Source organism: Hyperolius riggenbachi, chromosome 5 (assembly GCF_040937935.1).
Source record: "Hyperolius riggenbachi isolate aHypRig1 chromosome 5, aHypRig1.pri, whole genome shotgun sequence".
In the NCBI taxonomy this organism is placed as follows: Eukaryota; Metazoa; Chordata; class Amphibia; order Anura; family Hyperoliidae; genus Hyperolius; species Hyperolius riggenbachi.
Window position 1 is genome coordinate 124,469,846 of NC_090650.1, and position 12,324 is coordinate 124,482,169.

The window sequence follows — 12,324 nt, forward strand, 5'->3', positions numbered from 1 at the left end:
CCCTCTATGGGATACCTACCTCAGGAGGGTGAAGCCTTAGGGTCCCAATGAGGCTTCCCCGACCACTGTAGACCGCAGGAATCCAGAGCTGGCTCCCCCGAATCATCCCCCGACAAGCAGGACAAGCTAGATTTATTAACCTTTCCGGGATCCAGTGCAGGTGCAGTGGCGCCTCTTCCTTCAGGTAAGGCATAAATAGCCGAATCCAATTGTATCTGCTCTACTGCACAGGCGCAAAGGACTTGCGCCTGCGCAGTAGAGCGTATCCGATCTGTTTCAGCTATTTCCCACCTTAACCTGAACAGAAAGCTGTTAGTGTGCCTGCGCAGGATCGCGGTAGGTAAATATTTACCTCGCCACACTTCGGGGGACCCGTGCAATTGAACGGAGGGACGCAGAAGGACAGGGAAGCTTCGTTAGGATCCAAAGGCTTCCCCCTCCCAAGGTAAGTATCCCTCAGAGGGTTTTTTTCCCTTACAGATTCTCTTTAAAGACAAAACAGGTTAAAATTGTTCATGGAAATCGCAAATCGCAATCACTGTTTAAATTGCTAGCATTGCGATTTCTAGTGGCCCTTACGCATTTGCATAGAGCCCTGTGTCTCTTACCTAGTAGTTGTCCAACAAATAAACACATAAAGAGTAGTTAGTGTCTAGAATCCTAAAATCATTGGTAGGCCGATACCTCCTGTTGCTCTGTTTTGTAAAAGGATTTATTTGACCAGTGTGGCTAATTAAACAAAACTATTTTTGCCAATCATTAGTCCAGCTTACCCACCGGCAATGCTAATCTACAGTAGCTTTTCTATGCAGTAAATTAGATAAAGAAAAGGTCACAAGACTGAAGTACATATGATATATTTGCTAGCTATTGTACAAGAAAAAAATGGACCTAAACTGAATTTTATAGCATATTGATTAATTGTCCCAAAGATATCAAGCCAAATAAAAGTTTTCTTTTCCATGATTTATATCTACAAGTTAGGTTCTGTGATTTTCATCCCCTTTTGTCTTAGTTCAGGATACCTCCATTTCAAGCTGATGAAATCAGGGCAGAGCTATCTATATATGCCCTTTCACCCGCACACCCATGCCTACCCACATATTGAGAAAGTCCCAGTGTGGTGTCAATGCACATCTCCAATTGGTTAAGAGTGCCAAAATGCACCCCTCTGATTGGCTACATTCAAGTCCGAATATCTCTGCGACCATGCATCTTATAGACCCCAAATTTGGAGGGTAAGGAGGGGACCCCCGGACCACATCCATACTGCAGACTCCCAGATGCTTGAAGCTATCTCAGGAACCAGCAGGGTTTGGGGTTTGCTACTTGGCATAAAAGCAGTTCAGGGGGTCCCCTCTGTACCCTTCAAAATTAGGCTCCGTAAATGCATGGTCGCAGAAATATTCAGGTTTGAATGTAGCCAATTGCAGGTGATGGATATTGCCCCCTACAGGCACATCTCACAAAAAAGTCTGAAAAGACTTGTTTGCTATATTTATATTAAATTTATGTATTATTTTATCTTATTTATTGTATTTATAAAGCACCAACATATGTATTTGTTAGTAAAGCAGTATGAATCTTAAAAAAAAAAAAGTGACATACTCACCTATGGAGAGGGAAGACTCTGGATCCCATATAGTCCTCCGTGTCATCTCTCGCTACCCTTCCACACAGCTGGGGTGTTGTCAGACTTTCATCAGTGCACCTGATTTTTACACACATTCTGGGTCAATGGCCTAAGGCACTGGAGGCAGGGGATCAACAGGTTTGCCAGGCAATCAGCATTGTTATAAAATAAATAAATATGGAAACTTCCAAATCCCTCTTGCTACAGGGTCACATTAACGCTAGGATGGTCATTGTTTTGGGATCAAACCATTTTGTTCTACCCCTATGGCTGCATGTCTACCCAGTTCCCTTTTATGTTGTCAGTTGTAGGCCAACTGTTGACAGTTCTATGATGAGATGATACATTTCTTCTGGTAATATTGAGGAACAGACATACTGTCCTCAGATTTTCCCAAATAGCATTTTACAAAGATACGAAAGTGATAATTAGTAACACAAATACTGAAAACGATTCAGATAATTAGAATTTTGGTCATTTGCATTGCTTCAGGCATACAAGAAACAAATGTAGTTAAGTTGTTTGAAAACTTATTAAAGTATTTGGAGAATTCTGGAAGTTAAAGGGCAGACATTACACTTTAAAATAACTGATGAAGTTTCACGGTTTTAATAATGAAGCACCTGCTGTATTATATTAAGGAATAAAAATCAATGGAGCATACCCAAATCAGCTCTACACAATATGAAATGGTGTGATCTGTTGCCCTCTGAAGATATATAAAGGGTTTTCTATTACTATTTTATATAAAAAATGCTAATTATGAGTCTGTGCCATAAAGAGCAATCTACTTTTACTGATCTTAAAAAAAATGTTTTTTACTAGGTACTTTGGTTTTATAATTTAGGCTTAGTACTAAAACATTTTTTTTTAATTTAGGAAGAGTTACAATATTTTTTTCTAGCACCACCTGCTGGCTTCACTAACAATGCATGTACAAAGGCAAGACATAGGCCCATATGCAATTAACATTTTCTCCCCGCGCCCGATCGCCATTATCCGTTGCGGCGCGCGGGCCCCCCCCCCCCCCCAGACCCCGTGCGCTGCCTGGCCAATCAGTGCCAGGCAGCGCCGAGGGGTGGATCGGGACTCCCAATGACGTCACGACGTCGCTGACGTCGGTGGCGTCATCCCGTCCCGTCGCCATGGCGACGGGGGAAGCCCTCCAGGAAATCCCGTTCTTTGAACGGGATTTCCTGATCGAAGCGGGCGGGGGGAGCGGCTATCATGTAGCGAGCCCTGGGCTCGCTACATGATTTAAAAAAAAAAAAAAACTGCCGCGCTGCCTCCTGGCGGAATTAGTCATACCGCCAGGCGGGTTAAAATAACTTTTCAGCAATTTACAATTAAAAAAAAAGTACCAAAAAGCTGGAGAAAAAGTACTATTAAAAGTATTCTGAGTATTTTCTTGCTTGCTGGTGGCTTAAAAAGCATTTTATGACAAGGTGTGACAATATCACCTAGGAGAAAACTCAAGAGAAAACGTGAATTGCATATGAGCCATAGTGTTTTGATCATTCCATATGTTATTATCCCCACAGAATGTTTTGGTACGAGGCTAAGTACAGGAAGTCAATGGAGTGGTGATCAGTTAGTCCAGGTAGTTTAGTCATTCAATGGGTTGGTGCAGTGGCATAATTGAGTAGGAAACACAAGGAGAGAAGACCTTGCCCAAATGCTTACAATCTAAAGGAGGGGGAGTAGGGGGACACTAGCGGGGACGATGTGTAGTTGCTCAGCAGTGCGGGTTAGGGCATTGATGGGGGAGGGTAGGCCAACAGGAACAGGTGTGTTTTGAGGGTTTGCCTAAAGGTGTTGAAGAAGGGAGTGAGCCTGATGGGGCTGCCAGAAAGTTCCAGAGAGTAGGGACAGCTCCAGAAAAAGTCCTGTAGTCTCGCATGGGAATGAGCGATGCATGGAGTAATCAGGGGCAGGTCACAGAAGGCTAGACGTGTGCGAAGCTCAGAGATGAAGGTCAGGCAGGTATTGTGGATGAATTTGTAGGCCAAACAGAGTATTTTGAAGGTGATGCTGGAACTAATGAGCAGTCAGTGGAGGGATTTGCAGATTGGGGCTGCAGAGGTGGAATGTTGGGAGGAGTGAATGACTCTGGTTGCTGCATTCATGATGGACCGCAGGGGGGCAGTTCGGTTCATAGGGAGGCCAGACAGGAGGGCGGTCTGGAGATTATGAGGGCATGAATTAATAGTTTGGCAGTATCGGTGGTCAAGAAAGGAGATCTTGCAGAAATATTGCAGAGGTGGAGTTTGCAGGACCTGGTAACATTTTGGATGTGGGGGTCAAATGAGAGCACTGAATCCAGGACCCCTAGGCAGTGGGCCTGAGAGGAGGGATAAATCTTCAGGTTATTGACTGTGATGTAACAATTTGGGAGGGGTAGTGATGGGCGGGAAGATCAGCTCGATTTAGTCCAGGTTTAGCTTCAGGAAAACAGCAGGCATCCAGATGGAGATGGTTGTGAGACAAAAGGAGATCATATCAATGGTGGTGGTGGAGAGAGCCAGGGTATGGAGGTTTATCTGTTGTCAGCATACAGACGATATTTAAAGAGACTCCGTAACAAAAATTGCATCCTGTTTTTTATCATCCTACAAGTTCCAAAAGCTATTCTAATGTGTTCTGGCTTACTGCAGCACTTTGTACTATCACAGTCTCTGTAATAAATCAATGTATCTTTCCCTTGTCAGACTTGTCAGCCTGTGTCTGGAAGGCTGCCAAGTTCTTCAGTGTTGTGGTTCTGCTATGAACGCCCTCGTCAGGGGGGAAAGAAACACACAAATGATCTCTTGAGATTCAAAAGGAATGCTGTATACAGCCTGCTTGTGTATGGATGTATTTTCTATGTGTGGACATACTGTACATCAACCTACTTCCTGTTTTGGTGGCCATTTTGTTTGTTTATAAACAAACTTTTTAAAACTGTTTTTAACCACTTTTAATGCGGCGGGGAGCGGCGAAATTGTGACAGAGGGTAATAGGAGATGTCCCCTAACGCACTGGTATGTTTACTTTTGTGCGATTTTAACAATACAGATTCTCTTTAAAGCCCAGAGTGATGTTAAAAGGGACTGATTCCATCAGGTTTTTTAAACCGATACGTTTTGACTTTCAGATACTATTCTACTTAATTCTTTGCTATTGTAATTATTATAAAAATATTGAAACAGAAAAAGGACTGATTTATCACTTTCCCCATATCAATTAAGTGAATGAATAATGGAACTTGATTACTGTAGTGTTAGTGATTTGTTTATACAGTGAAACAAGCTTTTTGTCTACTTACAAAAACTGCCTGTCGAGCTAGCAGGCAAGGCTTCAAAATATCAAATATTTTAGTTTATACAAAACAGTAAACTCTCTTCAACAAGCTTACCTCAAGATCCTGATCAATTTGGTAATCTTTAGGCATGCTGGGCAGTATAGGCCATGTGAGGTTTGAAGTAGCGCTCGGTAAAGAGCTGAAAGTTCCATTTTTAAGATTTTCTGTAGATTGAGACTTTGGTCCAGGCCAGCCAAGAAGGCTTTCTAAGAAAAATAAAATGTCAAGATGTACAGATAAGCTGAAAGTAAACGTGAAACAAACATATCACGCAGTTTTATACTAACCCGGGGCTTCCCCCATCCCCCTAAAGTCTGTTACAGCCCTTCATGTCGGACTGGGCCCCTCTGTTGCACCACATTCCCCCCATTGAGCTCTCATGGATGGGAGTATTCAGTGCAATCGCAATTACAGTCTTGAAAGATTATACATACACAGAATGCTCTTGGTAATGGGGTCACAATCAGAGGGTGAGCGTGACCAGGAACACACATACGCAGTAGTCTCTGATTGGCTCAATTGAGGGCATTACCAGGGCAGACTGCGGGAGAATGGAGTGGACGAGGCGGACACGAAGGGCTGATGAACTACAGGGGGCTGGAAGAAGCCCCAGGTAAGTATAAATCCATGTGACATACCTACCGATACTTGTCTCAGGTACACTTAAGGATATTTCCTCCATCTGATTATAATAAAACTTGTCACATAATAAACCAACTACAGTAGTGGCATTTTTGCCTGTATATATCGGAGTGTTGTCCTACACATAATAAAGAAGCTGGTTCTTTTCACTCTATTCATTTTTGTGGTTACCTTTTTCTGATGTATATATACTGGTGTAGAAGATCACCTAAAATATATACTGTAATTTATGAATGTTTAATTTATTTATATTTACACACAGATTATGGGAAAGGGAGTATCAGCTACTTATTGGTTAAAGTTCCTCTTTAATCCTCCCACACAGCTGTTTTCGTTTCAGTTTTTAAAATGTGTTTCAGCCTACACATAAAAATGATCATCAATAAAGGAGATCTGAAGGTATATGGTGGCTGTCATATTTAGTACCTTTTAAACAATACCAATGGCTTGGAAGTCCTGATCTCTTTGGCTGCAGAAGTGTCTGCCTCACACACCTGAAGCAAGCATGCAGCTAATCTAGTCAGACTTCAGTCAGAACACCTGATCTGCATGCTTATTCAAGGTCTATGGCTTAAATTATTAGAAGCAGAGGATCAGCAGGACAACCAGGCACTTTGCATTGTTTAAACACCTCCATATCCCTCTCGGTTTAGGTGTGCTTCAACATCTCTTTGGTATAATTAGTTCATCATTTACCTGACTATAATCTTGCAAAATGCCTTACTTGCAAGTGTACCTATAGGAATTGATGCTGTTTTGAAGGCAAAGAGTAGTCACACAAATATTGATTACATTTAGAATTTTCTTCTGTTAACACATGTTGACTGTTTTAACCACTTCACCACAAAGGCAATTTTACCCTAACGGACAAGAGCGATTTTCATCTTTCAGTGCTCATCCCTTTCATTTGCCAATAGGTTAATTGCTACTAATCCCAATGAAATTATCTATATCTTGTTATTTTTCACCACCAATTGGGCTTTTTGGGGTTGATATTTGTTTTCAGTAATTACTTTATTTTGTATGCATTTTAAAGGGAAAACAAGGAAAAAATGAAAAAATACACTATTTCTCCAATTTCATCCCCTATAGTTTTAATATAAACACTGCTACTGCACATAAAACCCACACATTGTATCTGCCTATTTGTCCTGGTTATCACAATATTTTAATTATGTCCCTAGTACAAAGTATGGTGACAATATAGTATTTGGAAATAAAGGTGTATTTTTTCTTTGGTGGTTTTTTTTCTCACTATTTTCACGTGCACATGCACGGGAATGCACGGGAATCCACGTGCACAGCAGCAGCAGCACTATCTGACTTATAAAACGTCCTGGAGCCATTAAGAGGCTCTAGCAGGACGTTTTTATAAGTCAGCTTGTCATTAAGTGGTTAAATTGATAAGAGCAAACAGAGTTTATACTTGTGAAAGCACTCATTACCTTACAGCAGTTCCTTTTCCCCTGCGTAAGGCCTGATTTAAAGGGTCAGCTGGTGGGACGGCTACCAGCAACTCATTTAGCCAAAGCTAAACACTTTTCTGCTACCCCGCAGAAAGGCATTTGGCATCGGTTTGCATGGGTTCCCTCTGTTCCGTTTCGTCTTGAGCCCCTGGGGGACACAGGCTCGTGATCGCAGCCATTGCTGGAATCTACACATAGTGCCCAAGACGAGATAACAGGATCTACAACATTTACAAGAAGTGATGAATGGGTCGGCACCACCAAGTGTGTTGAAAAAAGCTCTTTTAATGGAACATTCAACAGCAGTGACAGACGCTGTTTTGGGCTGACAAGCCCTTCCAGAACGAAACAGCGTCTGTCACTGCTGTTGAATGTTCCATTAAAAGAGCTTTTTTCAACACACTTGGTGGTGCCGACCCATTCATCACTTTCTGTACTGGTCCCAAGAGTCGTGGCACACCTTCTCGTACTTTGATGCACCTCACCTACTTGTAACAACATTTACAAGGACAACGACTGTTACTGTCGTTTAGAAAACACTTCCATTCATTTGAATGGAATGGTAGTAGATGCCTTTTTAAGAGGAGCTGTCTATCTCAGAAAAAAACAAACATACATATATAAGTAGTTAAATACTTGCTCTACTTACATACCATATGTATTGCACTTTTCACATTTTGATTTAAGTTACATTTACATTTTAGCACAATTCTGTGTATGTATACAGTATATATGTATGATTCTAAAGTAAAAGTAAACATCCTGGTTAATAATGTTAGTATGGAAGCAATGCTTGGCCATATGGTAAAGCAGTAAATGAAAAGTGTGCTTTCTTACAACACGTTGTGATACATACAACTATTGCTTTGTTGATCATACCTGTCATTACATTCTTGCTGTTCTGTCCAGCTTGATATACACTCTGCTGTAGCAAGTGAAGACACTCTCCAAGGCAGCTGAGGGTAGCAGCTGAGGTAGCTTTCAAGAGCAGTAAGTCCTGATCCAAGGCAGAGAGTGGACCAGTGCCTGATAGGGATTCAATAGCATGCACCAGGTTTTTCTGCTGTCCTTCAACTTCAGTCATAACCTGAATGATGAAAAAGATGCACACTAAAGTCAAAAGGGCAATTTTAAATGACACAAACTTACAATGTTTATAGGGTACTGAAACATTACCAAATGGATGACATAACTAATCTCTAGTGGTTCTGAGATTATATAAAACCACTCAGACCATCAAAAGGTTCTAATAAAATTGCCTCTAACCAATTAGCTGAACATTTTCCTGGTAAATCAAGATAGTGTTTCTCGCACCATCTAGTGGCGAAAAGTAAAATATATCACACACACACTTACAATTAATAAGATGAATCCCTTCCAAAGCGCCCCCCCCCCCCCCCCCAAAAAAAAAAGTTTAATAAATACATAAATAGTTGCCTTAGGGTTTTTTTTATATGTATGTCATGAGGGTATATTACTGTTATTTTAGTACATAAGGGCTTTTCATTATTGAACAGACACAAAAAACAAAATCAGAAAAATAACCGGTACACTTTTATTTCCATATAATATACTGTCAACACATTGTACTAGGAACATAATTTAAATGTGACAGGCGGAACAGACACAGTTACACAGACAAGCAACAACTTTAGAGTCAAAAACATGTATACACTCTCTTTGAGCTAATAAAGTTTATTTACATACAGTTTATGTACCTCGATGTGCCTGAGAGCTTGTGTTTACAATTATGAAAATGTAAGAGATAGCTGCCAACACTATTATCTCAGAGGGAAGATTAACAAAAGTACACTTCCAGACCAAGGATGTGCATCCAGCACTCAATCACATTCAGGATGAATATGCATCAAAGAGTCAAACCAGGAACCCAGACACCAAAGGGCAAAGTCCAAACTGTAGCAAAAAGACCTGGGACTCCATATGGATTCAAACAGCAAGCGCTTGCTTTATTACCATTATGTGCATTACCAAAATACAATCAGCATAACGTTTTGGTCTAGACGTCCTTTTTCAAATAATGTTTTTGGAAAAGGTTCCATAGACCAAAACATTGTGCTGTTTGTTCTTTGGTTCTGCATATGATGCAAATAAAGCAAGTATTTGCTGTTTGAATCCAGAAGGAGTGCGGACTCTTTCTGCTACAATTTGGAAGAGTAGCAAAAAACAGGTTTGACATACAGTTCCATCGGGCCTTCAAGGCCCATTCACATTAGGGTGATCAGCAAACTAACTATATGGCAATGATCTCACTGCCACAATGGCCACCAACCACGGCATTTCCCGATTAGCGGTAATCCCAAGACGTGTTGCCTGCAGCATTTTTCCGTGATTCTGGCGTGATCACGATACAGTGCTTGCAAATATGTCACAATCATCAGGAATCACAAGAGTGTACAGTGATTTTACTGCGCTAATCGCGGCAAAATCTCCCTCGCAAAATGCTAGAGCTAAGCGCTACTGTTTTGCGACCTTCAAGTGTTAATGGGCCCTCATTCTCTTCCTCCCCATATTGACTATTGACAGAGATAGCTGTTGCTGTATAGTACTCTAACATATTGCAGCCTGCATGTTACTGAGCATACAGCTGCATAATTAAAACCTATTGAAAATATTAACTGTGGGATTAACTTAAATCAAGGAAAGTTAAAGAGACTCTGTAACAAAATGTTCAGCCTTATTTCTTCTATCCTATAAGTTCCTATACCTGTTCTAATGTGGTCTGTCTTACTGCAGCCTTTCCTAGTTGCACCGTTGCTGTATTATCTCTGTTATATAATCTAATCTTCTTTCCTTTGTCAACTTTGTCGCTCAGGCAGGAATGTGCTGCTTTGCTGTGATAGGATAGAAGTTATACACACCCTCTCCAAGCCCCCTCCAGGCTCTGTATGAGTCACAGATTGAGCTTCTCTCAGCCTATCACATACTGGTTAGCAGCTATGTCTTTTGTTTGTAAACACTGCCTAAAACTGACAATTACAAGCCAGGATTGCAGCAGGGAGTGGCAGAAACAGCAAAGAGGGGCCAAGGAGAACATAATGAATAGAATGGTATGCTTTTTATTGTAAGAATTTTATAGAATTTTATAGTACAGGTTCTCTTTAAGGATTACTATCTGTCATGTGCTTACTGCTGTTTAGGCCCACACAAGAGTAATTTCACATACTGTAGTTCCTGTTGCAACGGGCAGAAAGTAAAGGGGAATGTTCACAGAAGGGACACAGACAGTAATATAAAGTGTTATTTTCCCCTTCAAGTGCAAAAGGTTAAAATATCAGCTTTTCATAGCCAGAAATTTGTAGAAATAAACAAGAGGGGAATAGAGAGCCAGAAGTCTTGCTTTATGTGTAAGCACACTAACACTACATATATATTTTATTATGAACCTGCAGACACTAAACTTTCTAATACTGGTTTAAAAAAATGACAGAAATTCTCAACTCTGTCTCTGCATTATTTTTATAAGGCACATTTTGTGAGCACTGTTCTCTTCTTCAGGTATATGGCTGCAAAACAAGAGAAGCCAATACAATCAAATGTGCTGCAGGTCATAATGGTGAGCGGTTGATGTGACTGAATACTAGCCCGATAAAGTTTACAACAGAGACATTTTAGAATTATAGCTATTGTACTAAAAAGCCTTCTCTATTGGATTCATTACCATTATTCAAATGGTATTTTATACCATTGATTTGACACCATTAGATACCATTTTCTCCCATCAGAGTATGATGTTTCCCATGCAAAAGATGTTTGTAAGGGTCCATGGGGGATCACAAGACTCCTTCAAGCTCCACAACACAACCTCCACCACAACATTCAGCTATAGTCAAATAGAGACATGATTTGTCAACTACCCAACTACAGTTGCCTCAAGACCTGTTTGCATAAAGTATAGGACTTGGGTCTGCACAGACTGGTCAACCCCAGAGAGAGCACAAACCGAAACAAGAGTACAGAAAAGGCAGACAATGGAGTGGTCATATTCTGAAGATCATATAGCTGATTGTCCAGACAGTCAATTAAAATCCTATCAGATTCAAAGCCAAGGATCATACACGGACCATCAAAACGATGATTCAAGGGCTCAAACAAACGTTTTACTGGATTCATAAGCCAGCTTTGAATCACAGAAGATCAGATAGCAGATTATGCGAAAAGCACACCCTCAGCAGCTCAGGCAACTGACCACTATCACCAGCACCGCAGCACTGATACAGGGAGGATTATATGGGGAATGCAAGAACATACATGCGGAATGTGTAAGAATACCCAGGTGAGGAGATAGGCAGTTCAGATTGTAGTACTGTAAAGCCACTAGATGGTAGTAACTTGTCCTAAACCTGAATTTCACGTAAATCCTGCCTGTCTTCCTCACATCAGTAAAAAAAAAAAAAAAAAAAAAAAAAAAGTGAAATGGTTAATATGGTCATTTTCAATTCTCTGGGGGGATTTTCACATAATGAGGCTGACAGGAAGATGTATTTTACCCCACTCTTCCCACTGTGAAAGGATTCCACTTTGATGTATAGAACAGTTAGGAGGCGCCCAATCAGTAGATGAATAATATAGCTCTAATGATACTGTGTGTAACTTAGCCAGTTCACCCCAAGGGACTAGAGCAATTATCACCTGTCAGTGCTCATCCCTTTTATTCCCTAATAACTTTATTACTACTTATCACAACAAAATTATCTATACCTCGTTTTTTTAGCCTACAATTAGGCTTTCTGTGGGTAGTACAGTTTGCCAAGATTTTTTTTTTATTCTAAATGCGTTTTAACGGGAAAAATAAGAAAATAATGGAAAAAAATTATTATTTCTCAGTTTCCAGCCATTATAGTTTCAAAAATTAAACATTCTCCTGTGGATAAAACCAACACATTTTATTTGCCCAGTTGTCCCAATTATTAAACTGTTTAAAGAGACACTGAAGCGAGAATAATTCTCGCTTCAGAGCTCATAGTTAGCAGGGGCACGCGTGCCCCTGCTAAAACGCCGCTATCCCGCGGCTAAACGGGGGTCTCTTCACCCCCAAACCCCCCCGCAAAATCAACGACCAAATTGGTTGTAGATTTTGCTGCTCCTAGAGGCAGGGCTAACGGCTGCAGCCCTGCCTCCAGTTGCGTCTATCAGCGGCGCATCGCCGCCTCTCCCCCGCCCCTCTCAGTGAAGGAAGACTGAGAGGGGCGGGGGAGAGGCGGAGATACACGCTGACAGACGCG

At 41.0% G+C, this 12,324-nt stretch overlaps 1 protein-coding gene across 1 annotated transcript in view; it reads right to left on the reverse strand.

Moving 5' to 3' along the window:
- OSBPL10 (oxysterol binding protein like 10) overlaps positions 1 to 12,324 on the reverse strand; it is a 631,331-nt gene that overhangs the window by 301,296 nt on the left and 317,711 nt on the right. The window contains exons 5-6 of the mRNA XM_068236222.1: positions 7,961 to 8,168; positions 5,028 to 5,179 (exon numbers count right to left, since the gene is read on the reverse strand). Coding sequence (XP_068092323.1) covers positions 5,028 to 5,179; positions 7,961 to 8,168 — 360 coding nt within the window. The remainder of the gene's footprint in view (positions 1 to 5,027; positions 5,180 to 7,960; positions 8,169 to 12,324) is intronic.